The sequence below is a fragment of the Hibiscus syriacus genome, unplaced genomic scaffold (assembly GCF_006381635.1).
Source record: "Hibiscus syriacus cultivar Baekdansim isolate YM2019G1 unplaced genomic scaffold, ASM638163v2 tig00116973_pilon, whole genome shotgun sequence".
Taxonomy (NCBI): Eukaryota; Viridiplantae; Streptophyta; class Magnoliopsida; order Malvales; family Malvaceae; genus Hibiscus; species Hibiscus syriacus.
In genome coordinates this window covers 89,417-116,801 of record NW_024063497.1, presented here as the reverse complement: position 1 = coordinate 116,801, position 27,385 = coordinate 89,417, and the positions used below count along the sequence as shown (strand labels likewise).

At 34.4% G+C, this 27,385-nt stretch overlaps 2 protein-coding genes and 1 pseudogene across 2 annotated transcripts; all 3 read right to left on the bottom strand.

Moving 5' to 3' along the window:
- Window positions 1–1,036: 1,036 nt before the first annotated feature.
- Window positions 1,037–7,533, bottom strand: LOC120192244 (trafficking protein particle complex II-specific subunit 120 homolog). The gene is given in 12 exon segments (XM_039195048.1): window positions 1,037–1,395; window positions 1,613–2,557; window positions 2,958–3,835; window positions 4,143–4,435; window positions 4,528–4,816; window positions 5,229–5,288; window positions 5,579–5,688; window positions 6,186–6,355; window positions 6,358–6,367; window positions 6,489–6,672; window positions 6,674–6,690; window positions 6,966–7,533. Coding segments are annotated over 12 exon segments (3,588 nt in total). The 5' UTR covers window positions 7,377–7,533; the 3' UTR covers window positions 1,037–1,174.
- Window positions 7,534–10,722: 3,189 nt separating this feature from the next.
- Window positions 10,723–11,628, bottom strand: LOC120192215 (annotated as a pseudogene).
- Window positions 11,629–13,359: 1,731 nt separating this feature from the next.
- On the bottom strand, window positions 13,360–14,167 carry LOC120192207. Its single transcript, XM_039195029.1, has one exon. It carries the CDS (start codon window positions 14,040–14,042, stop codon window positions 13,512–13,514), a length of 531 nt encoding a protein of 176 aa, XP_039050960.1. The 5' UTR covers window positions 14,043–14,167; the 3' UTR covers window positions 13,360–13,511.
- Between the last annotated feature and the right edge of the window lie 13,218 nt (window positions 14,168–27,385).

Below are 27,385 nucleotides of genomic sequence, written 5' to 3'. Positions count from 1 at the left end.
TCTTAATAAGGTCAGATATTCAAATCTTGGCGTTTGTAAATGAATAAAATTGGGTTGGGAGGGTCGATTTCAACTCTGTAGTACTTGATCATAATTAATTGATTAATAAAGAAAAAATGAAACAAAAATTAAACTTGAGATATGATTTTGAAAAAAATTAAAATTTTAAATACTAAAACTGATCAAAACTGATAATTTATGTATTAAATGTGTAGTTTACCTAAAAAATTGAGGGGCATGGCCCCTCTAGCCCTTTACTAGTTTCGCCTATGAAAACTTTTATTTTGCACCTATTTGATTTTGATGTACAGATTCCTCCAAATCTGAATTTGTCATTGAAAAATATTTGTATAATTTAGATTGAGTGATTCAATTAAGTAAATAAAATAAATTAATTCGACGATTTAATTATATGGTTTGAATAGAAATTTTTTAATAAAAATAAAATACTTGAAAGCGACTGAGTAATAATAACATAATTTGATATAGAACTAATTTTCTCAATTCATGAAAGCATTGATGTTGACTTAACCCTACATATACTCAAATCTCAATCACATGGTAGCTATGGAAAGGGATTGAACAATAATAACAAATTTTGAATCTGAATTGTTCATATATATATATATATATATATGAAAGAATCTAAGAAATTAAAATTTTCTGAAATGTCAAAGTTCTTGTTAAAATAAAACTTTTATCTATATCTTACTTGAAAATTATAGAACTACTTACCATTCAAAGAAAAAATGATCATTATATTTATGTTAGTGAATCATAAATTTAAGCATGAAATTGAATACATACCGTCTGGATAAACAATGTTTAGAATTTGATGGCAGTGCTCGACAAGAACATATAATTCACAATGCCGTATGGCCATATTTGCTTATTTTGGTTCAAAACCTTTGAATTGTGACAGTAGAAATGGGGATGAAAAGTTCACTGTACATAAATGGAAATATCAAATATATTAAACCAAACCAATGTGTAAAATGAATCAAAACATCCAAATGGATACATAAGTGATCTCATTCACAAGCATTATATCCCTAATTAGTACAGCAATTTGATTTTGAGATGAAGCGACTTTGGTGATTAATGACTACTTGGAAGATGCTAGAATGACGGTTTGACTGAGGAGCATTTACTATGGCTACACCGGAAACAACCGTCATGCGGTCCCAATGACACGCACATGAAAAGGAGGTCCTCGACAAAAAATAGGTTCATCGGGTGATTCGCATTTTGCTCTGGCTCTTAAAACGTCATTAGCATCGTCGATTACAGCAGCAGCAACCATGGTGTACTCACCCGGGACGAGGAAGTACAACGAAAAACTATGCTTGCCTTCTTGAAGTGGAGGAACCTCCATGGTAATTCCACTTAGAACACCTGATTAACAAAAACATAAATCCTAAGCAAAAGAAATTAAGGCATGATCCACACACTAATTGGCCCGTTTTTCTTTTCTTTCTCTTTCAAAAAAGGGTTCTTGAGATTTCTCTGGCAAAACTAAAGTTAGAGTATGTTTAATGACTATAAAATGGTATTATGGAAACGGAGATACGGAACTGCCGTACAAAGATACCATAAGACGAAAGGAACTAACCAGCCCATAGGACAGATGCCTTTGCGCCATCCACACAGTTCTGTCCTGCCACATCTCTGCATGTAACACTAAGGCTCATCTTGATGGTTTCCTTAGTGTTATTCCGAACCAGAACTTCCATAGGAGTCATATCATGTGCAATTACGGGATTCTTTGACGTAGAGCTAGTATCGGATTCTTTTGGTGAATCGAGTTTTGTAGCATTTTCAGAACCATTTCTAGCAAGCCTGAAGCCGAAAGTCAGAGGATCCGGCAACAGTATATCCATGATGGATGACTGAAGGGCTGCTCGTATAGCATCTGTGATGTTCAGTTCTCCAGAGCTGTTCCGTCCTGATTGCCACCTGACTTTTATTCTGGAGGTGAGGCTCTTAATGGAAGCATTTAGTTCAGATTTTGTATTTCTTTCTGAGAAACTAGAATCTTTACCACCGGTGGACCCATCGGATTGCATATCTTTCGAGAAAAATGAATCATCGAGAAAAGGTAACTTAAAATGCTCGAGTGGTATTAAAACCCTCGAGAAGTATTCCCTGTCGATTCTTGTTTTAGGATAACCATATTCAGCAGCATAGTCAACAGAAACGTTGCCCTCGCTGCTCGGTTTTTCCAAGACAAAAACACTAATTTCAAACACGACGTCAGTTGGATTAGACATCTCGAGCTCGAGAAAGCGTAATCCCCAGCTTCCTCTAAAAGGATCAATCTTCACCAATCTTTCTATCTTACTTCCACAACTAACAGATTCATCTGAAGGGTTACCATCCACATTTGCCAGATTGGAAGGACTCCCACTCACATGTGCAGGAATCTCCATGGAAAGCAAACGAGCTTTCACAAAAGACAAGCCTTGCAAAACACAGATTTGTAGTGGGACAGCTAGACGTCTTCCAGGGGGCACAGACGTTTTGTTTTTTTCAAGATCCCCAACTTCTCCCAATGGACCTGAGAAAAGAATGATGAACTTCAGAAAGTTCTTAAGTGCAGTTCAAGAATGATGGTACCGTGGAGAAGTTACTAATCATTCAAGTCAAATGAACTAGATTATGTTAAGCTTCAACTTTTAAATTATGATTGCATGCAAATAATTAACTGCAAGGAATGGGCGATGATATGCATCAAAGCTACTAGCACTAATACTGCAGGACTACGTTATAAAAGAAATCATAAAAGATCAATTCATCCAATCTAATAATAAAGCAGGAAACAAAGAAGAAATTAAAGAAACTTGGAAAATTCCAGAATACTGCAATAAATGCATCAATGGGCTATTGACAACAAAAGGGAAATCTGCTTCAGTTGTGTGAGACACTGAGTGACTACCATATAAATTTAAAAAAAATACCTGCATAATGGATCAACAATGAGGGACAGCTTCCGTCCTTCACAGTTCTACCCATGCTCACAGAGGCACTCTTACCAGCTGCAGTATCACTCTCACCCAAGCCAAGTTGCCAGGCTTTCAAGGTCAAGGGTATGGTCACTTCTGCACCAGGTTTCAGTGGAAGAGCAGATTTTAATTTTTCGAATCCGATTGAGATGACAGAATCTTGGTTTTTCCCGGACAGTGAAATGTGAGCCTGCTCAACTGCAATCGTGCCGGCATTAGCTAGAGTTATCCATACATCTCGAATTTCACCTTCATATAGAACAATGGCACCATCACCACCTACAACACGTGACATGAGCAATGGCAATGGAGGTATAACAGAAATATTCGGCACAGATACATTTCTCAACCTTGGCGACCCACAGCAACGAAAGGGATCAGAAAGCACAAGTCCTTGTGCAGCTCCAAGGAGCAAATTATCAACATCCTTAAAATGGTGTTCAGTAATTACACCAAAACAATGAACGGTGCACCCTGGAATCACCACTCGTCCAACAGATGTAGGGATTCCAGATAACATGATCACCTGGGATGAATTAGGTGGGAGATCCACATTAAGGGGAAAAGGATCAAAATTCCCCGATTGCACGGAGAGATAGATGCTATCGACTTTTAAATCAAATCCACAAGGGTTAGCTAACTCCACAAAGACCTGAACTGGTTCACCTACAATCCAAACCAAATCTTGCTTGCTATTATCTGATGACTCTCCCTTGCTGAATGGTGTATAGATAAAAGGTCCTGAAGGTGCAGATCCTGCCCACCAATCTTCTCTTGCTGGATTGCGTTTTACAATGTCCATTTGCGAGGGATGGAGAGGAAAAGAATACACCCTACATTTATAGACAATAATTAAATCTTTTTGCCTATGGAGGAATTAGGAAAGTGAAAGCCAACAGGTTCTTCATGATTGACAAAATGCAAATACCGAGACCTCTGCAAAAGAACTCTATAGGGAAGCAAGCAGAAAAAATCCATGCAAAAACTAAGAGAACAGAGAATGTCTGATCAACTACCTCTCATAAAATATCCCCACTATCAGGTGCAGCAGAAGTACAGCAACCATTAGAGTGATGAAACAACATATCCCCCCCCCCCCAAACAAAAAAATATAGATGAATTCAAAGCAGTGAGACAAACCTTATGAAAGGTAAGGCAGGGTCAGCACATCGAGTTCCTGAAGGCAACCTTTCAGCTGCATTTTTCAGTGCACTTGCAAGGCCATTTTGTCCAGCAGGTGTAATCAGAGGATAGTAAGATCTTAGTAGCCTTGCTGCTGCACTCCAGGCAGTAAGAGGGTCTCCTGCACGAACAGCAGATAGAAGTATCTCTCGCAGCACAACCATCTGCAAGGTGCTCCATTGTGATTCAAACAGTGAAACCACTGACTGATGATGCAATTTCCCACTATCAGCATGCCCTGTTCCAGTTTCCTGCCATAGAAGAAAGAATATATTGATGGTAGTCTAGAAACATTCAAGTGCCTTTATAAAATGTGCACCACAAAGTTTGCTTCTATACTCACATTAGAAATAGAATGATATGCACTGGATGCTCTACTTTGAACACGATATGCTTTGGTGGTCATTGCCAGGACTTGCATGGCACTGGTAGCAGCATGTCTATTTTCTTGTTGTAGGTATAACTGTGCTACCTGCCTTGAGAAGAAGGCAGCTTTGCGTTGATAACCAAGAGTACCAAATAAACGAGCTATTTCAACATATAATATGAGTCTGTCGCTGGCATCGATCAAAGATTTTGCACCATCAGCAGCATTGGTTAACAACTCCACAACCTCCTTAGTCAGTTCTCTCCTACAATAACCGCAAGAACTAAAAGTAAACTTTCTTTCAAGAATGTATTTTTACAAGACTTAACACATGAAAATACATACAAAATCTTGGAATTTATACAGGCCAATCATAGAAGTGCCTCCACCTCATTCCTTCTTAGAAAATGTATAAGTAGCAGCGAACAGATTAACACTACAAAACAATGGTAAACAAAAGGGATAGCTTTTTTTATTTTTTTGGTGGTGGTGGTGGTGGTTTGGGGGGGGCATGAATGATACAGCCAAATTGTCAATATGCCAAGATACATTCCTAATTTATCGAATGAAATGTGTGATCTCCCTACAATTGTTCTCAAAAATACCAAGGAGCTATGCATATCATGTTCACAAGCTAACTCAATAAGATAATAATGACATTAAACATTGGAACATACCTGCACAGAAACCTGGCCAATTTCAAGGTAGCTTCAAGTTCAAAGGTAATTGGTGAAACTCTGCATTTAGAAATAAATAGAAGGGTCAGTTCTCAACAAGCTAAAGACAGATAAATTTCCATTTATTAGTAACATATGTTAACACTTAGTACTGCACAAGATTAGGCTGACACAAATAAGGTGCATCATAAAGACTTCATACATTTTGCTTGATAAAAGATTCAAATGAAACTGGGTGCAACACAAACATAAATATAACTTGGAAGAAGGGGATAGAGAGCAGATGCCAAAAGCTACAAATATTTGTAACTGAAACTGAAAGAGGTGCAATGAAAAATGACATTAGATACCTCTGAACATTGTCTTGAATGAAGGATTTCCTATAATGAGTAATGACACTATTGTACCGATACCTAACCTCATCCTCTACACTTGTATCCTTCTTGTCCATTTGATCCACCTGATGATAAGAAAAATAGATATATAGTAGGTGAATCAATTTCATGGCATACAGGCAGATATTTACCCACAATTAAGATTCAAAAGAACAGTATATCCTAATCTTAAAAACCCCCATCCAACCCTGGCAAAATAAAAAGAAAACAATGAACTAGAGAAACAGATCAGTCCTTATACATGGGATAAATCCTCAATTATAGAAATGAAACATCATCTAATCAAATGCGATAAATCCTGGAATTTAACACTTGTCACTAGAATTGACAGTGGTGATTACCGAACAAATGCCTTACTGTATAATTTTTACGAGACAGACTTATAACTCCAAGAGACTTTCGTTAAAAAAGCAGACATTTATAAATTTCAATAATAGACCTACCAGCCGTATCCATTTGTTTCCATTGAAGATTATCTATAAATGTAAATAAGCCAATGAGTTTTAAGGATCCATAAAAATAACATAAAAGCAGATGTGCTTGATTAAGAGTCTGCAATTACCAGTATGGCACAAACGCTACCTTCCAATGCCCCAGCATACCAAAAGTAATCTGCAGTTAACCTGGCTAGCTCAAGTGCAGTCGTATAATGCGCATTTGCATCAACAGGTGATCCTGCTAACAAACAATAATCCCCTATTGTCTTCTGAGCACGAGCAAGTCTTCGTTTTTGGCCTTGATCACCTGCATTGTTAATTTATGCAAAACATACTGATCAAGAAGAAAATTTCTGAACAGTATACAATTGGTCCACACAACAAGAGAAAAGAACAGATTAAAATGCTTAGGATGTCTAAACATAAACCTCCTCCGAGCTAAGTGTGGCTTGAGAATCTAAAGGCGTCTTCAAAAGAGTTCCCGAAGATTCTGCTTTAAGAACCCACTTCTCAAATTCCATCAATAATGAAGCAGCGATATCTTGCATCATCGTCTGTAAGTGAAACTCCTGCGTCGAACGATCCGCAGGAGGAAATAGAACCATATTCTCTCTTCTTACCATCAACCAGCTACAGCAGAAAGGTAATTAAACCAAGCAATTAACCAATGTGTAGTTTATTAAGATAAACAAATAGTAAATAAAACAAGCTGAATTATCCTTAAAATATATAGAAAGAAAAAAAATCTAAGCATTCCCGACACGCCTGAATCTGGGTAATATAACCATTCATTCAGCAAATTACTAATAAATTACAAATAATGAAAGTAAAAATCATAACAAATAACCAGAAATCAGCATCTGGTTTCCATGAGAAGTAAAACATCTTGATTAATGAGAACTCACTTGAGAATCGCCAGGACAAAAGGCGAAGCAGCGAAGAACGAGAGCAGATGAGTAACTTTTGCAGGCGGCATTGAATTGTTCGATGACGACATCAAGATCCGGAGAAGAAGGACAGTGGCAAATGCCGATCACGCAGAGGATCTTGCGATTGGGCTGGAAATCTTCCCATGGACTGGGCGGGGACCCGCCCAACAGGAATTTGAACCGGAGCGAGCCCTTGTCCCAGGGCTGGTGGGCGAAAGGGGATTTTTGGTGCTCCGTGTAGAAGGAGCTGATGGTGGAGAGAGGGATCGTGTGGTGCGGCAGAAGCATGGAGTGGTAATCCCGCAGGAGAGAAGGAGGGACGTTGCCGATTGGAAGGACGGCGATTCGGATCATGCACGATGTCTCGATGCTCACGTCGGGTTCCATTTTCTTGTGAGATCGGACGGTAGGGGCACGGGAAGTGTAGTGGTGATAGCGTGGAGATGGGCGTGTAAGATTACGAACATACGAATCGCGCCAGCGGGAGAGGCCCCTGAACCGAGTGCCGAGTAAGATTCAGGTCGATAAATGGGGTTGTACCTTACTATTTGATTCCTTTATTTTGTTCATAAAGAACTCAACTTCATTTTTTTAATATATATATTAAGTAAAAAATATATTTATACTTTCAAAAATAATTAATATCATCTTTAAATTATTTTTGTGTTGCAACGTGGTATTTTATTATATTAGTACGATAGTATATGGTGTTGAGATAGTCTATAATAGTAGGTGACATGACAGAAGAGTTAAATTGATTTTTTAAATTTAAAGATTTATTTATTTTTAAAAAATATAAAAATGTTTTAAATTTTGAAAATAAAATTATTTAAAAAATAAATATAATAAAATACTAAAAAATTAAATTACTAAAAAATAAAAATATATGCTATTATTATTTATATCAAATTTAACCTGATTTCTATTTGTATAAATTTAAGTTCATTCATCATGCACAAATTTTAGTTTATATTACGTCTAATCATCTTAAATTTCAAATGGCTTTCTAATTCTATTTCACTATATTTTTCTGAATTAAATAAATCTTAAATTTAAAAAAAATAAAACTTAAAAGTCATGAAATTAAAATTTATATATAAATTATTATGAAACAATACGTTTATATATATAATTAAGAAGAGCATTTTAGTGAATATAACATTATAAAGAGAAATAAATTTTACCTAAATTTGATAAAAAATTAATAGAAAAAACAACATATCCACCAATTTCTGTTATATACAACTCTATAAAGTTAATGTGGATATGAACAGTGCGTTTGAGGTTTTTTGTCACCCCCAATATTTATATATTTTTTAAATTTTCCAAGGAATAACAAATTGTCTCTACAAAACAAAAATAAAATAAAATAAAACTTATATTAGAATTGAAATGTACAAATATAACAATATAATTATAATACTAAATAAAATAAATCTCACATTAAAACTCACCTCTAAATTCAATGAATCATTTACCATTAACATTTTTAATCATTATAGTTAATTTGTTTTTTTTTGTTTTTTTGTAATTTAATTTTTATTTTTTAATATTTTTGCATTTGTATATTTTCAATTTATAATTTAAAATATTTAAAAATAAATAAATAAGCCCCTGAATTAAAAAAAATGAAAATTTAGCCCTAAACTCAATCAAAAAAATCAACTTAACCCATCTGTCATGTTATCAACCATGTCATCAGCCATTGTGGAGCGCCACATCAGCATTCTAGATTGTCACTTCAATATTACAAAATGTCACATTAATATTATAACGGTCAATGATAAAAACAATTGGTCAAAAAATCATATTGAGTTCTTTCTCTAAATTTAAAGGTATGCAAAAACAGTTTGAATGTCACATTGATTTTCTTTTAAGTACAATAACCTTAGATACCTTTTATCAAAATATTATTATTATTATTTTAAATAAAGTGAAAAGTTGATATAAAATATAATAGTAATATCAAAATTTTGAATTATAAATTGTATTGTACATTTGATTATAGATGAATTAATTATATATTAAACTGAGATTTAATTAAGAAAAAATAATTGTACATGTTAAGCCATCTTGATTTAGCATGACAAAATTGTGAATGAAATTAGTTTCAAAGAAGCTTACACAGCAAGGTCATGAGATTACCAACAAAGAATCACAAGTATTTCTGCATAAATTTCGAAAACAATAAATGAGAGTTTATCATACTCGAATTTAGATTCAGATTGATCGAATAAGGTTTTCAAAGTTTAAGTTTAATGTTTAGAACAAGAATGTAGAGAAGCTGCACCATCACCATGAGAGGAATCTCAATCTCTACCATTTACGATTCGGATTTCTAAAATATCTTTAGGGTGCGTTTGGTTCACGGAATGTAAGATTACCAGTGGGAATAAAAGATTACCAGAGAATAGGATTATTGCGAATGTTACATTACTGTGTTTGGTTGGTTTGGCAGGAATGTAAGATTACAATGTTTGGTTGGATGAATAAAATATTACTGGAATGTATATTTTACCAAATTGTCATTGTTCTATATTTTTTTAACAAGTGAAATTCTAAATATTTAAATAAAAATTATTTATATCAAAATTCTATTTGTTGATAATATATTACTTGAGTATTTAAATATATCATGTATTATTTTTATTTTAATTAATATTAAATTTTACATAATTTATGTAAAAATATATTAAAATTTTACATCAACATTTAACTAAATGTTTACATTGTGGAAATTCTTCATAGATATTCATAATAATAAAAAGATGTAAATTATTTTTGTTATTTAAGATATAATATTTATTATATCTTCTATATACAATAATTTATTTATTTATCTTTTATATTTATACTTAATTATGCATACTTTATCATTATTATTTATCTCATTAATTTATATTACAAAAATATAATTAAAATAAATAAGAAAATATAACACTAAAAATTATATTATCTATAATTTTATATTTAACTGTCATTCATCATTATCTTTGTTAATATTTTAATAAAATATTTTTGTCTTCTCATTGTGCTTTAAAATCCATTATTTTTTTGCAATGCTTAAATAAAATCTTATTTTAACCAAATTAACTATGGAAGGGAAATACAGTAAGAACTAATTCGTTTTATAACTTATTTTAACCAAATTAACTAAATCTTATATAATCGATCTTATGAGGTTATATTTTTTAAAATTCGATCTTATGTGGAATATTCTCTGAAGTCAGGACAGGTAGAGGTCGAGTGGAGGGCATTAACTTTCGGACAAGGGTCGGGGGTAGGCCGAAAACTCGACCCACCCCACCCCACCCGTGCCCATCTCATCAGGATGAGAAGTCTTGACTCTTCATTTTCCCTCGAGTATCAGCTTCTAAAGTATGTGCCGAGCATATATATATACGGAGATGCAACTTCTAAGGATTCTCGAAATACATGAACTTCTTTAAAAAAAGGTCACCATACCAGTGTGAGATACATACTAGCATCCTACACTCACACTCGAGTCTGAATAACATGGGGAGAATCATCTGTAAAAGTAATAATTGGAACTCGATCGGTAAAACCCTGCAACTTAGCATATTAACAGAATCCTATAAAAGTAAACTGGCCCCTTCATGGCTCTCAACGCCAAGTCCAATAATTCCAAGAGAATCAATAACTGCTCATTAGGGAAAACAACAAAAAACAAAACATTAATAGTCTTTGACAACAATGATGAAGGGGGGTGATCCTATATGGTTCCTAGTTCTCTATTCAGATAATCTACGAACATCCTTTTACCGTTGTCAGCATCAGAAGGCGGAAGTCGCCCACTCAAACTTGTTTGTCCCGTTAACTTGATGAACGTACGCCGTAGTCTACGTAGCTCAGGCAATCCAATAGGTCGGGAAATATCAATACTTGGTAAATCCTGACCGATAGAAATAGCAGCAAGTGGTCCTCCAATGGCTTGGGATTGTGCCTCCACAATAACATTAATCACCTCATGTGTAGCTTTGTCCATCTCATACAAAGAATTTGCATATGAAAACCGTGTTTTGCATGGCGATCGTCGGTTGCAAAACCTTAACATCTCGTGATTTCGAGTCCACTTTTTTCGTCAAATAAGAAACTGCATCCGCAATGGGATCACATGATTTCTCCACGCTATCAATTTGAGGCCTCAACTGGAACAATGGTGAATCCCATCTGTTTCTTCTATCCGGATTCTCGAACCTTCTAACTAAATCCTCAAATATGACATCATTATATGCTTCCTCTCCTTTCTCCCTACGGTCCTCGTTCCATTTCCTACACTGCATATCCTCAACATCGCAATAAACGCACAATACCGTATCCCTGCAGCGCGAGCCAAACACCATAGCTCATATCGGTAACCCTTGATACTATTCAAAAAATCAACTATAATGATATTATCTTTGGACACATATCTATCAACTTCAGACCGGAGAACTCCTCTCAAGTTCTTCTCCGCCGGCATATAAGCATAACTCTAATTGTGGTTAAGATGAAACGAAGCTTCATCAATGATCCTCACCGTCTGTTTGCATTCCGAATCATTCAGAGCTTCAACCAGACATATTGCAGCCGTGGATTTCCCACTGCAGGGCTATCCACAAATTACCACTAATGCCATTTTCTCTTGAATACAAAAACTGGGTTATTGAGAACTTAGCTGCCCAAAAAATAAAAACAAATTATTCGGAAATCAAGATTGTTCATATGACTAGCTAAAACTGTAAATATTCTTTAATATTTTCATATTAAAAGATGAATACTCATTACATTCAATTAAAGCAAAATCAGCTTCCCTTCATGGAATCATGATTTAAGAAAATTATAATCCAATTAGAAACAGGCCGAGTCAATTACCCGAGACTAAACGGATAGAACTAAGTTCTACATCGTTTTTCAGCAAAACCCAGAATCAAGGTAAAACGAAATATAAACAGAAAAACAGAAAGAAAAAAAAACTTATGAAACTAGTGACAAATCAGAACAACGCAAAAACGAAAAGTTCTAAATTGATAATTTAAGGGGTGGAGATGTTACCTCAGCGTAGATTTGAATCGCAGGTGCCACAGATAGAGGAAGGGGCGGGAGGGAAGAGAAGTCTATGATAGGAAATAATTATAGACATGGACATAAACACCCAAGACACATAAACTGATAAATCTGAAAATCTAACAGATAAAAGTCAGATCCCATACCGTGGAGTTCAATCTGTGCCGTGGAGTTCAAGAACAAAGAACGGGAGAAGAAACATAGGCAAACGAAAAAAAAGAGGGTATTTTAGCTCTTAGAACCAGGAATAAAAGAATACCTAAGAAAAACAAGGAATTAACATTGTAAACAGAGAAAATTTTTGACTGAAATATATTATTACTCCCTATTGGAAATATTTTCCATCCAAACATGGGAGTTTGAGTCTGGAAAAAAAATATCCACAAGGAATCTTGAATTCCATAATCCAATTACCCTTAGAATCCCCTCGCTAACCCGTCGGCTACTTTAGCCCTTGTCGGCATCCGTAAAATTCTCCATGGCTGGTGTCACAGTCTTCCGGGAAGTCCCCTCCCTATTTTCTCGCAGCGGGAGTATACGACTCATCTTTTCAGCTAGTTCCATATAAAGTTTCTCTGCCAAACAATACCAGACAATCTACATCGTGAGAATCCGACAGTGGTTTGCGATCATCCATGGGGTTCGAGGGCAAACTTGTCGGAACGAATTGACACAAAAGCACTTTCTCAGGTTCATCGACAACTAACAACTAAGCTGGAGTTGTTTGCAAAGCGCAAATCCAAATCAAGCTTTGCAATTCAAGTAATAGGTTTGTCATGATTAACAGCGTGAGTTGCCACATTTTAATAGATTGAAACATTTGGGTGACCTTAATTCTTTTCAAGTGCTGGTTCCTGGCTCTCTGTTCTTCACAAGTACCGTGCATCGATGCTATCTCTTGCTCAATGAGTACAAATCGATTGTAAGATAACCTAATTACAAAAGGTTCTGGTCATTTTAAGTTCTAATCATTTCATTTCGAGTTCCAATCAAAGGATCATTTCAAATTCTAATCATTTCCTGCAGAAGCAGATTCTCCTCTTCCTTGCTTTCCTATGCCTACCTGACTAAATGGGGAACAGGGAGCGAGCATTCATTGTACAAAGCACAACAAAAATTTAAACACTGAGAAATCACCACTTTAACTAATAATTAAAATAACTTGTACATAAAGTAATCTTAACACGATTCACCACACCTACACTTGTTCAACTTCAAATGAATACCCAGAAAATTTAAACCCCAAACTAGAAAATAACATGAGCTCGTAGCAAAGAAAGATAAACCCAGTGAGACCTTTGCATGTTAAAGCAAATAAAGTAACTAAATCCAGACCAAGTTAAGCTTTACAACAGTAGGAAAAGCTAAAACCTAACATTTTTCGATCTCTCCCCTTGAAAAAATAAGGGATGACCGAATATCAAAGAACCTTGACGAATTAATGCAAAGCTACAACTACAAATCGAGCCTCAGCATCCTCCTCAAGTCACTTGTGGCATCGCTGTTCTTTACAGAAACCTCAATCTTCTTAGTGAAAAACGCCGGCTTCGGAACGGAGCTTGGAGGCGGCGAGGTTATGAAGGCAGACCCAGCATAAAACGTGACTGGGTTGACCTTATTGTTGTTTCTGTTGTTTGATTCGGTAAGTCGTGTCTGGGTCGGAATCGACCACGGATCTGGACCTAACAGATTAGTTGACCCCAGATCTACATCAACGTTTTCCTTTTCGAACCTAACGGACTTCCGGGTCGACGGTTTTTTTAGTTCTTCGCCGCGTTTGAGGATCTTGACTTGACCCATCACGAGATTTTTGGCCCGAACTTTGGGATCGGCAGATGGAGGAGTAGGGGAGATGGTCGGAGACCGATTCCTACGGTTTGAGTGTGCCCGATTCCTACGGTTCGGGTTCGGGAAATGATTTTTGTGGTGTTTCATGGGATTCGGTAGCTTTAAACAATCCTCTGGTTTTAGAACTGCAACACCCATGGCCGGAAAACAATATAAATATAAACAATAATAGAGAATTAAAAGAGCTTTGAAAACGGAGATTGAAAGAGGCTTTTCAGAGAGGAATCAGCATGAAAATTTAATCAATTAGGGAGAGAAGAAATATCTTTAAAGTGGTAAGGATTTGGAACATGATTATTGTTAGAATAAGGAGGGGAATTTATAGAGGAAAGCTAAAATGAATTTAGAGTAATTTCCTATATGTCGGTTTGAAAGCTACTCTCTCGTCATGGCGGTGTTGCAACTTGTCTCTTTTTATGCATAAGTTACAATACTAATACATATGCTACACCTACTTGATGAAAGGGGAAGATATCTCAATAATAATAAGACAGTTCAAAGATTAAGAGGTTCTGTGTGATTTATTAAAATGACATACTGATTTTAAAAGTGAGTCGAGATTTAATGTAATTCGGTTTTGTTTATTTTTATGAACAAGATAAATAATAATTTATCATAGATATAGAAAATATAAAAAATATAAATACATAATATCACATGTATCTCAAAATTTAGTATAAATATCAAAACCTAGTGTATCTTAAAAATTCTCTCAATCCTTATAAAACTATTTTTACAACATAAATCTCAAAAGTTATAAAGATTTTAAAAAATATTACGTCTCTCCAAAATAATTATCTCTATCTATCAATTATGCTAAATATATAATTATTAATACTAATTATAATTTGAGTCAAAATATAACAGTTTTTTAAAAAAATCGAATTCAAAATATTTTTATACTTCAATTAATTGAAGTTAGAATATAAACTCAAACTTAAATTTTAAGTATATGAAAATTTTATATTATATTTAAAAAAATATATATATAAATATTAATATTGTTAATAAATTGATTTTTAAAATATAAAGTATTATTCGTATTTGATCGCAAATGATTTATTTATGTTTTTTTTAAATTAAATTTTATTTATAATTTTATTAAGAATTGAGTGACTTATATATAATTTACACTAATATATTTTTGGATTTTAGTTAGTCCAAGCCGTAGCCAGTAAGGCAACATTAAAGAATTCAAGATTTTTCGGGTGTGTTATTCACGGAAAATAAGGCGCGTGGAGAATTAGTTGTTAGAGGAAATAGCCCACAAAAAACTCGGTCACGATTTAAAGAGGAATGGGTTGTGTCTGACGTGGGTTTGGAACCAGCCGATGGCATAATTATCCATCATCTTAACACTTCACCCTTGTACTTAATTTTATTTACGAAAACACCCAATATTCCCATTTTGGACGACACGGTGGGCCAGTTTTGACGTTTTATTAGCTTGTGGTTTCATGCCACGTACTCAAACTTTAATTGGGTAAATTAAAACTTTTGGATTATTTTGAAAGACATCCTATAATTCTAACATAGATTACATTGGTCTCTAAAATTCAAAAAGATTGAATTAAGTTTGTTATAATAGAGGTTGCCACGATTGTCCGGCGAAATTAGGGGTTCGCAAAGCCATACTCACTATTGAATGGTAAAATTGTTAATTTAGTCCTTTTAAATTTTAAATATTTTAAATAAGAAAATTATAAAATTATATTTTGGCTCCATGATCAATTTTTAGTTCAAGATTTTATAAATATATAGAATTTTAAGTTAAAAACAATATAAAAATTATATTTCAACATTTCAAAAAATCATCAAATTTGTGCAAAAAAAATCTAACTTTATTACCTATAACCGATATGATAATTCCCATTATTAAATAATACAAAAAATCCATGAGATTAATAGTGTAGAAGGCGGTGATGAAGTTTAAACAGAGTTATGACTTTTTCTATTTTTTCTCAAATCAATGAGTATAATATTTTTTTTAATAGTATGGGACGATAATAAGATAATATTTGTTTAAAAAATTTAACTCATTGACAACGCTTGTATATTATACATACACCACTCAAATCTAAAACATCTAAGAAAATTATAATCTCTTTTATCACTGAGGTCATTTAACAAATTCAATAAATATAATATTTATATGCAAAGATATTCTATATAAAATATATAGATAAATTTAAACTCCTACATACCTATTATATCAACAGTTTATAATTCACATGTTTTAAAATAAAATATTATTCCTAAAATTTAATGATAATTTTTTATTAACATGTTTAGATTGATTTGGAATCCATCTATTTTAAATATTTCAAGAACTGCATAAGAAGGCTCTAAAGTTTAAGGATTGATTTGGAATATAATATAATTTGGGAGTGTGTTGTGTAAATTAACCCTACGAATTTAAATGCAATGAAAGATACTGGTGAATAAAGTAGGTTTTGTAATTAAGTGGAAATGAATGGGCACTTGTTGAATAAGAAAGAGCATGACAGAGAGACGGACAGCTGGAGATAACCCGTGTGTAACGTGCCAAGCGATGATTGGGTAGACGTATAAGTGCGAACTCGTCGGAATGCTGACAGCCGACTCAAATTTATTGAATTTAGTTTTTTTTATTCAAATTGATACCTCAACTTATATTTTTGTTCAAAATTATAGTTATAATTTTTAATCAATTTTAACCAATAAAAAAGTTACATTTGTGTTAGGTAGGTCGAATACCTAAAAAACGTCTTTTAAAAATAATTTTAAGAAAAAACATTTTTTAAGACAAAAGTTGGTATGCGTTTACCAAAGATTCGATTAAAACATGTTCGGGAGTCGGTTACGCGTGGGGAATGATTAACACCTCCACAGTGCCCAAAATTGGTACTATGTCGCTTACTTATTGTAATGGTAGAAACATGTTAGATTGATTTGGAATCCATCTATTTTAAATATTTCAAGACTGCATAAGAAGGCTCTAAAGTTAAGGATTGATTTGGAATATAATATAATTTGGGAGTGTGTTGTGTAAATTAACCCTACGAATTAAATGCAATGAAGATACTGGGAATAAAGTAGTTTTGTATTAAGTGGAATGAATGGGCACTTGTTGAATAAGAAAGAGCATGACAGAGAGACGGACAGCTGGAGATAAACCCGTGTGTAACGTGCCAAGCGATGATTGGGTAGACGTAAGTGCGAACTCGTCGGAATGCTGACAGCCGACTCAAATTTTTGAATTTAGTTTTTTTATTCAAATTGATACCTCACTTATATTTTGTTCAAATTATAGTTATAATTTTAATCAATTTTAACCAATAAAAAGTTACATTGTGTTAGGTAGGTCGAATACCAAAAAACGTCTTTTAAAAATAATTTTAAGAAAAAACATTTTTTAAGACAAAAGTTGGTATGCGTTTACCAAAGATTCGATTAAAACATGTTCGGGAGTCGGTTACGCGTGGGGAATGATTAACACCTCCACAGTGCCCAAAATTGGTACTATGTCGCTTACTTATTGTCGTAATGGTAGAAATCATGAATTAAATATCAAGTTAAAATATGATTCATTTATTGAATATTAATTAATTGCTTCAAATTAATAACTTAAAAGAGGAAATTTAAAGGACTGAAATAATAACAAATAAATATTACAAACCTAAATACAAATAGCGAAAATATGTATTTAAATTTATAAAGACCAAAATAGAGAAAAACAAAACTTTAAGTATTAAAATAGCAAAAATAGAAAATTAAAAGACTAAAATAGAACAAACAAAAATTTAAAAAGCTAGAATATTAAAAAATAGAAATTTTGAAGACCAAATATCACAAAATGAAATTTAAAAGACTAAAATAGAAAAAACAAAATTTTTTAAGTTTTAAAGCAGTAATTACAAAAACTCAATGGACTAAAATGATATTAATAAACATTTAAAGTACTAAAATAACAAAATAACAAAAAGTTAAATTATTAAAATAATAAAAACAGACATTTAAAGGACTAAAATAAAAAAATAGAAACTTAAAGAGTTAAATAGTAAAAAATATATCAACTAAAATGACTTAAACAATAATTATAAATAAACTATAACTCATATAAATATTAAACATTTCAGGTACTGGAAATAGAAAATAACCCAAAAATATTTAGGACTAAACTGAAATAAACAAAAACATGAAGCCCGAAACATAAATAACCAACTGTAAATATGACTAAATGATAAATTTACAAATCATGTGACCAAATTCAAATATTAACATACTATAAATAATATGACTAAATTATAACATACACAAAAATAAGAGATCAAAGTAAAATATATTAAAATTGCATTAATTAAATAAAAGAAATACAAGATAAAGAGGACCTATTTCGTAGATCCCCTGCGCGAGGTTTGCTCACTAAGTCATTCATGAAACGACATCGTTTCATTTTATATATATATGCCCAAACAGGCTTATATCCCACATGTTTCCTCATTTGTTTCTCTGCATGAAAGAGAAAAAGGAAGAGCAGGGAGAGAGTTCTAGAGAACTCTCAAGAACCGACGATTATTCGTCGTGCCGGCCATCGATGATCGGCGGCGACCACCATCCGCTGTCATTGGAAGAAAGAGAATAATGCTACTGAAACATTTTTTAGCCACGAGTATGAATTCGGGCTTTATTTGGCCTGAAGTGGTTTCAAATGTCGGAGATCTATGAAGAAACGTTTCGGTTTCTTCGACTCCAGCGACGTTTGATGTTTTCGGCGGTCCACCAAGGTGACTTCTCTCATTTTCTTCTAGTTTTCCCAACACGAGCCTTTTTATATTTTTTTTGTTCGAGACACTCCAACTGATATCTCTTTTTTTCTCCCCCCTTTGTCAAATATAATTGCATGCATTTATAGTGAATATTGATTGATATGTAGTGAATTTTCATTAATGTTCGAATAGTGGTAGGGTATAACACTACCGATTTTCTGGATTTGTTTTAGTTTAAAAAATGCTTAATGGATGCTCCACTGATTTTGTGCTTTTTTAGTGATATTTGGTGTAGCAATGATGACCTTCGGTGGCTTGGTGGATCGATGGCTCAGTTGATGTCTCGGCTCGACCATGCGTCGTGTTAGGCGGCGTCTTGGATGTTGGTAGCGGAATCTTGATGTTTAGGTTTTAAAACCCTAAGTGTTGAGTGATCTGGACCGTTGGATGGGTTCAGATCCAATGGCCAAGGCTGATGTAGTGCTATATTAAGGTCCAAAAACTCTAATCTATCAGGTTGGGTTACTGGTTCAAATCTTAGGCCTCGGGTCAGGTCTGGACTCAGGTAGGATCTGCTGTTGGGTTTATAGCTGGGCTTCAATCGGGCTGTTATAACTGGGCTTCTGGGTTGTAATTAGTAATTAAATTGAGCCTTGTACTGTTGGGTTTGAATATTGGGCCTGTAAACATATGTAATAAAATAATAATTATTATTATTATTATTATAATTTAATAATGTTTTTTTGACCCGGACAAAACATGTGTCTACAGCTGCTCATCTTTGCACATTCTTGTGTTAACAAGAATAGGGCAAAGACAAAAAATTAACCAGTTTTTGTCCGGTTCTTTTTTTTTGGTTTTGGAAACTTGATAGTGTTTGATTTGGGAAACGACACTGCTCATACGCAATGAAGAGTTATGGTCGTTTAAGGGTTGACACGACTTCTACATAATAAGAAAACCTAGTTAGGGGATGACACTGCTCATACGTGATGAAGAGTTCTTGGCCATCTTTAGGAAGGGTGATAACTCGGTTCCTACGTGATGAGGACTACTGGTTATCTAGGTTGACATAACTCCTACATAATGAGGAAATCTAGTAGGGTGATGACACGAATCATACGTAATGAAGAGTTATGGCCATCTAAAGGTAATAACACGACTCATACGTGATGAAGAGTTCTGATTATCAATGATTGACACAACTCCTACATAATGAAGAGATCAGATCGGGTGATGACACGGTTCCTACGTGATGAGGATGGTTGGCTATCTGGGTTGACATGGCTCTTACATAATGAGAAGATATGGCCAGTTGATGACACAATTCATATGTGATGAGGACGATAGGCCATCTAAGGTTAATAACACGGTTCCTATGTGATGAGGAGGTTGGTTATCTGGGTTGACACAACTCCTACATAATGAGGAAATCTGGTGGGTGATGACATGTTTCCTACGTGATGAGGACGACAGACCATCTAAGGATAATAACACGGTTCCTACGTGATGAGGATGGTTGGTTATCTGGGGTTGACACGGATCCTACGTGATGAGGAGATCAGGTCGAGTGATGAGGAGATCAGGTCGGGTGATGACACGGTTCCTACGCGATGAGGACATCAGGACATCTAAGGGTTATAACACGGTTCCTACGTGATGAGGATGGCTGGTTATCTGGGTTGATAGAGGAAATATGGTCAGTGGATGACATGACTCATACGTGATCGTAAAACTAGAGTTCATTGGATATTAAAGAATTAATTACCTGCTAATCCTTCAATAATTAGCTATTTGACAAGTGTCAAGATCAAAGCTATTTGGGAAATGGTTAGTGAGGAAATGGTAAAATGTCTCAGGTTGTTGTGTTTTGGTCAATGGTTGGCATTCTTATTTCTTTGATGTTCACTGATTTGACGAGGTAGCTTGTATGCTCCTCTACTAAATGTTTCTTCGCCTCCCCTCTCCTGGTCACATTCGGATGTAATGTCTTATCAAGGAATTTGTGTGATCGTCTCAGCTGCACCATTTTTATATTTGAGCCACCTTTTCAGGTTTTCAACTCATATCCTCTTTTGGTTTCACAACGTCATTTAAATTTACGTCTTGAACCCCCTTTTGTTATTTTTCTATCATACATTAAAGATTTAGAAAACCTTTTGCAATAAAAATTAATCCTGATGTGCGGGATGAAATCTGAAGATAATATCTTCTGTTTTAGATATCCCATGTATGATTAGAAAAGACTTTTTAAGGTACATAATGTAGGCCTTTGATGGTTATGAAAGAAAGGGATAAAGGCTCAACAAGTTTTAAGGGTTTTAAACCAAGGATCAATTCATTCTGATGCCTTCAATCATGTCTTACTCAATTGAATATGCTCATATGTTATTCTCTTGATGTTCTCTAGATGCTTCATGATTTTCGAGTGAAGTGATGTTTGATCAATCTCATGGTTTGAAGTTTGATACGCCCTTTGACCTCGAGGAAATCTTTACATGTGCTTCTGTCCCTTTTTCTTTGTTCATTTTCTCTTTGCTTCTTTTCTTTTTCTTCTTCTTCAAGTGTAAATCGCTTGACTGAATCAGAATTCACAGGATTAGGCAAATTTTTTCCATCCATTCAGTCAAAACTAAAGCTTCTTCTGAGAATGCCTTTTTACAACATAAGACCTTCCCAGTTTGGCATCCACTTCCCACGAAAGTTTTTTTTACATAGGAAAGATCTTTTTCACACTAAATCACCTTCATGAAATTCTCGAGGCCTGACCTTCTTGTCATAAGCTCACATCATCCTTTCTGGTACTTGGCTATGCAAATAGTTCTTAGTTTTTTATCTTCAATCAAATTCAATTGATCAAATACTTTGTACTCATCACCTCATCAAGTTTCAATTCCATCAATACTCTCAAAGAAGAATTTCTACTTCACATGTAAAACTGTTTCCATCCCATATACCAAAGAATTGGTGTTGCCCAGTAGATGTACGAATGAATGTGCGATAAGCAAGCAGTGCATAAGGTTTTCTCATGCTAGTCTCTATAGTTTCAGTTGCTTTTGTGATGATCTTCTTGATGTTTTTATTCGCTGCCTCTACTGCCCATTCATTTTGGGGCGATAAGGAGCTGAATTATGATGTTTGATCTTCTACTTTGTGCAAACTTCCTTTATTAAATCATTGTTCAAATTCAACGCATTCTGTAAATCTTTTAAGGTATTTCATATCAGCAAATGATTCCTTTTTTAAGAATCTGCAAACTGATCCTTTTGTGACATTAGCATAAGAGGCAGCTTTAAACCATTTAGTGAAGTGTTGGGATTTTCAGAAGCTCGAATCGACAATCGAACGGTTTGCAAAGAGGGGTCGGAACAGTTTTGTGTTTAAGGAGTAAGGAGATTGAAAGATAGAGAATTACACAACGATTTATAGTGGTTCGACTTTCTCAACCAAAGTCTACGTCCACTACCTTAGCTCCTCACCAAGGATTTTCTAACAAATTCACTAATTTGTTCTTTTTTTTAGGACAAAGAGTAACCTTACAACTCCCTAGTTTTTCCGGGCTAAACTAGAACCTTTCCCTAGCTTTTACACGGATAAGCTAGAACATTTCCCCTTTACAAAAGAATAAAATAAGTAAACAAGAAAACCTCTCTAAGGTAGCTGTTTACAAGATTAAGCTCACAAGAACACAATTTTTACAAGAAAAAGTTGAAATAAGAATGAAAAACTCTTCTCTTGTGTTTGATTGCTTGGATAGTTGTTCTATCTCTTCTCAAGTGTCCTTAGCTTGTATTTATAGCTTGGAATGTGTTGATGTTGTATATAGCCATTGGGGATGTTTTGGAGCCATTTGGGATGATTTTTCTACTCAAAAAGGCTGCCCATAATATGGTGCATCGGTGCACTATCAAGGTGCATCGATACCCCTTCATTAAATTCAAATAAACTAGCCGTTACTAGCCGTTGCAGCCTTCGTGCATGGATGCACAGTAGGATGCATCGATGCACAGCCTTGATGCATCGATGCACAGAAGGATGCATCGATGCACTAATTGCATTCGGTGTTTGAGTGCATGGATGCATGTATGCACTGCAGGGATGCATGGATACACTTTGACACCCTTTAGCATTTTGGCTTAAATCCGAATTTAATGGACTTTGAATTATTTTTGAAACCTTTTAAAACTTTGAATAAATTCAATTAAGTCCAAAACATTTTGTAAATTCAATTCAAGTCCAAAAACCATTTTGCCTTAAATGTTATATAAAACATAGTTCAACATAGTCAATGGCCACTAAAATAAAACGATGTCCATTTGAAGCCTTCGGTGAAATTGCTCCAATGACATCGATGCCCCACATTGAAATGGCCAAGGTGCATTCATTACATGGAGTGGTGAAGGAGGAACATGTACTTGGTTATCATAGATCTGGCATTTATAGCATCTTCGAGCAAATCTGATGCAATCTCCTTCCATAGTGGACCAGTAATATCCAAACCTCATGATCTTTCAAACTATTGTTAATCCATTTGCATGTGTTCCACAAACCCCTTCATGGACTTCTTCAAGTATTTTCTTGGCCTCAATTCTATCCACACATCTCAAAAGAACCTAATATTTTCTTTTTTTGTACAAAATATCTCTATCGAGAATACTCCATTACAATCTTCTCAAAGTTTGTTTGTCATTCTCAGTTGCCTCAGCTGGATAAGCTCGATACTTCATATATTGGAGAATATCGTAATACCAAGGGATACCGTATTCCTCGTCTTCCTCGTCTTCCTCAATGTTACAGCAATGAGTTGGCATTTCTCTTATACTCATTCGAATAGGCATCATTCGAGATTGATCATCAACCTTAAACATGGCTGTCAACGTAGTCAGAGCGTCCGCCATTTGATTTTCTTCACTTAAAAGATAAGTGAAGAAATTTCTTCAAACTCGTTGATCAAATTCATCACCAAGTCCTTGTATTCTATCAATTTTGAGTCTCGAGTCATCCATTCCCCTCAAAGTTGATAAATAACCAAAGCAGAATCACCAAATACTTCCAAGATTTTAATTTTGCGCTCAATTGCAGGTTGAATACCCATGATACATGCTTCATATTATGCCATGTTGTTTGTGCATTCAAATGTGAGCTTACTAGTAAAAGGATAATGATCTCCTTCTGGTGAAACTAGTATTACCCCAATTCTATGTCTCACAGCCTTCGAGGCACCATCAAAGTTCATTTTCCAGGCTTCATTATTAAGAGCATCTTCTTCCGCCGCAAATATACTCATTAAGTCCTCATTTGGAAAATCAAATTTTACTGGCTCATAGTCTTCTAATGTTCTGCTTGCCAGGAAATCAGCAATAACACCTCCTTTTACTGCTTTCTGATTTATATAGACTATGTCAAATTTGTACAACAACATTTGCCATCTTGCCATTCTTCTGGTTAAAGCAGTTGATTCCATCAGATATTTTAATGGATCCAGTCTTTATATTAACCAGGTTGTGTAATACAACAAATATTGTCTCAGTCTCTTAGTAGTTCATATCAAAACACAACACAACTTTTCAATTGAGGAATATCGACTCTCACAGTCAGTTAATTTCTTACTGAGATAGTAAATAGCTCATTTTCTTCTTTCATTTTCATCATGCTATGCAGTACACATCCCATTGACTTCTCAAAGACAGTCAAGTACAAGATCAATGGTTTGTTTGGGATTAGTGGCATTAGGACTGGATCATTAGTCAAATAATTCTTAATTTTATCAAAACATTCTTGGCAACTATCATCCCATTCTCCTGGGTTTTGCTTTCTCAATAATCGGAAGACTGGATCACACTTCTCTGTTAACTGAGAGATTAATTTGGCAATATAATTTAACCTCCCCAGAAATCATCGTATTTCTTTTTGCATTTTAGGGGTTAGTAATTCCAAGATTTCTTTGACTTTTTCAGGATCAATCTCTATCCCATTTTCACTGACTACAAATCCCAATAATTTTCCTGAAGTAGCTCCAAAAGTGCACTTGACTGGATTAAGTTTGAGCTGGTATTTTCTCAATCTTAAAAATAGCTTCCTTAATACTTTTACATGTTATTCTTCGGTTTGTGATTTGGTAATCATATCGTCCACGTATACTTCTATTTCTTTATGCATTAAGTCATGGAACAAAGTAACCATGACTCTTGATATGTTGCCCCAGTATTCTTGAGTCCAAAAGGCATCACCTTGTAACAAAATGTGTCTCACATTGTCACAAACGTTGTCTTTTCCCTATCTTCAGGGTTTATTTTGATTTGATTATACCCTGAAAAACCATCCATGAAGGAGAAAAGAGCATGACCAGCTGTATTGTCAACTAATGTGTCAATATGTGGCAGTGGAAAATTATCTTTGGGACTTGCTCGGTTGAGATCTCGGTAGTCTACACATATTCGAACTTGGCATTTGTTTTACCTTTCGGTATCTACTCTGGATTGATGTCTTCACTCATGCGAGCATATTTATTCCACCTTGCCCCCTATTGTGGAGGGTGATCCTTGGTTAAGGTTGAATCAGAAGGAAAATATTATAGGCTCAAAAGATGACAACAAGATATATATATACATACATATATGGATAAATGAAACAAAGCCGTTCATTATCTCATAGACAGAAGTCATTGCAGAAGAGGTATCCCTAGGGGATAGATTTTCATGAATAATTTTTATTCACATGAAAAAAATGTAATTAATGCATGATAGAATTATTTCAAATTAATTCTACTTTCTGCTTCTTGCTCCCAGCATGTCTCAATTGTTCAGGTTCATCTTCAGGAAGTTGATGCGAGATTTCTCACATTGTTTCTTTTGGTATGAAGGTTCATGCTCAAGTGAACACCTTATACTCAATGCCTTAGGTTTTATTGTAAAAAATGTTGGGTTTACGTCTAAAAAGACGATGGTGTGACTTTATTGACTCAAAGGTGTCAGTATGAATCTTTGTATCTCCATGAATTATTCTATGTCAAAAAATCGAGGGATTTTTTTTAAAAATTAGATAGGATAAGAAAGGTCTTGTCATATGTTAAAAATCTATAATTCTTGAAGAATTAAAAGAATCATTAATTCATTCGATATTAAAAGAACTAAAGATTAAAATTTGCTCAATTATTCAACCTTAGAAGGTAGCATAAGTTCAGTCGTTTAAAGATTAAACAATATAAAAGACAAAACAAAAATGATTTCAAACAAAACAATGTTCTCATTACAATGTGGTATATGTCATGCCCCCATTCTTCTTCGATTATCCATGCTTCTGAATCCATCAGGTTATGGATCTTACGCTTCATATGTAGTAATTGTGCACGAGATCAACATCGTAGCCCTCGGGATATGGGGACTCTTTCTCAGATAATTCTGGAAGGCCCAGTCATACAACCAGCTGAAAAACTCCAACTGTACTGATTTTAGCTAATTGCTTCCATACGGTATCACTTGGTTAGGACCACTTCATCGAATCCTCCACAGATTAATTACATGTTTATGAGTGATGTATGCAAAATGCTTGACTGAATGCAATGCATAATACAAATGTAAAGGTATCAATTTCCAAAAGTAACCATTCTTAGAAAGAGTTTCATTCTTCCAAAAGAACTTTCATCTTTACAAGAGAGACCAGTCTATGAATGTGGTCTGACCCTTTTACTTGGCTCCATGATCTCAATCATAATCCCAACAACTTTATTTTCTTTCTAGAAAAGACTCCAAATCCAAACGGTGAGTAGTTGAGTGCAGCATCTGAATTAACTTCCCTCAAATCTAGACATTTATTTAATGATCGAAAAATTTCTGTGAAGACACCTGGTGCAAGATTTATACCTCTCTCCAACTTGACAAAGAAATCTTCTTGAGACAATGTCACGGAAACACTGTAACATCCTCAATATCGGGTTAGTGACCAAATTGTAAAGTTTCAAAAATTGGTGATTAAAGTAGGATAATTGAATAGTTTAATGATTTATTGGAAATATGATGAAGGTTATTTAGTAATTATTGAAAGAATTAAAGGGTAAAATGGTCAATTGACAAGTAAGATTTTTATATTTCTTTTATAAGATAAGGAACCACGTAGGAAATAAGAGAATTATCTAGAGTTTTCTTTATTCTTCCTCTTCCTCTAGTATCTACAAGTTCAAAGGTGAGTTTCTTTGTTTATGGATTAATTGTTGATTTTAAGGTTTGGTTTTAATTATTAGATGATAACTAAGCTTAAGGAAAGCTTAAGTTATCTTAAAATCAAAGTATGATGGAGTTAGGAGGGATTAAAGATTTGAGGTTCTTGGGTGAAATCTTGAAATAGAATTCATAACTAGAGTTGGAAGTTAAATTTGACTTGTCAAGGGTCTAATTAAGAAGTTAGAAGCCATAGAATTTGAATTAAAACATATTGTAAAGTTGGTTTAATTCTTGAATTACATATGAGGAATAGAATTTTGAAGTTAAATATGGTTTATATGGATATAAATTGGTTTAAGCATGTGTATATGAGTTGAGAACATGAAAGGGGGTAAAAGATGAAGCATTTGAGTTGATTTGAGTGGATTTTCGGGCTTAAAAATGAATTCTGGACTATGTGCATCGATGCACATTCAATGTGCACCGATGCATCAAGGGTAAATTTCCAGAAATTGTTCAGTGTGTATCGATGCACAGGAAGTGCATCTATGCACCCCTTAAAAATGGAAACATC

What these genes read in the sequence shown, in the direction of transcription:
- LOC120192207 (XM_039195029.1), bottom strand. Translation starts at nt 14,042, where the DNA reads ATGGGTGTTGCAGTTCTAAAACCAGAGGATTGTTTAAAGCTACCGAAT.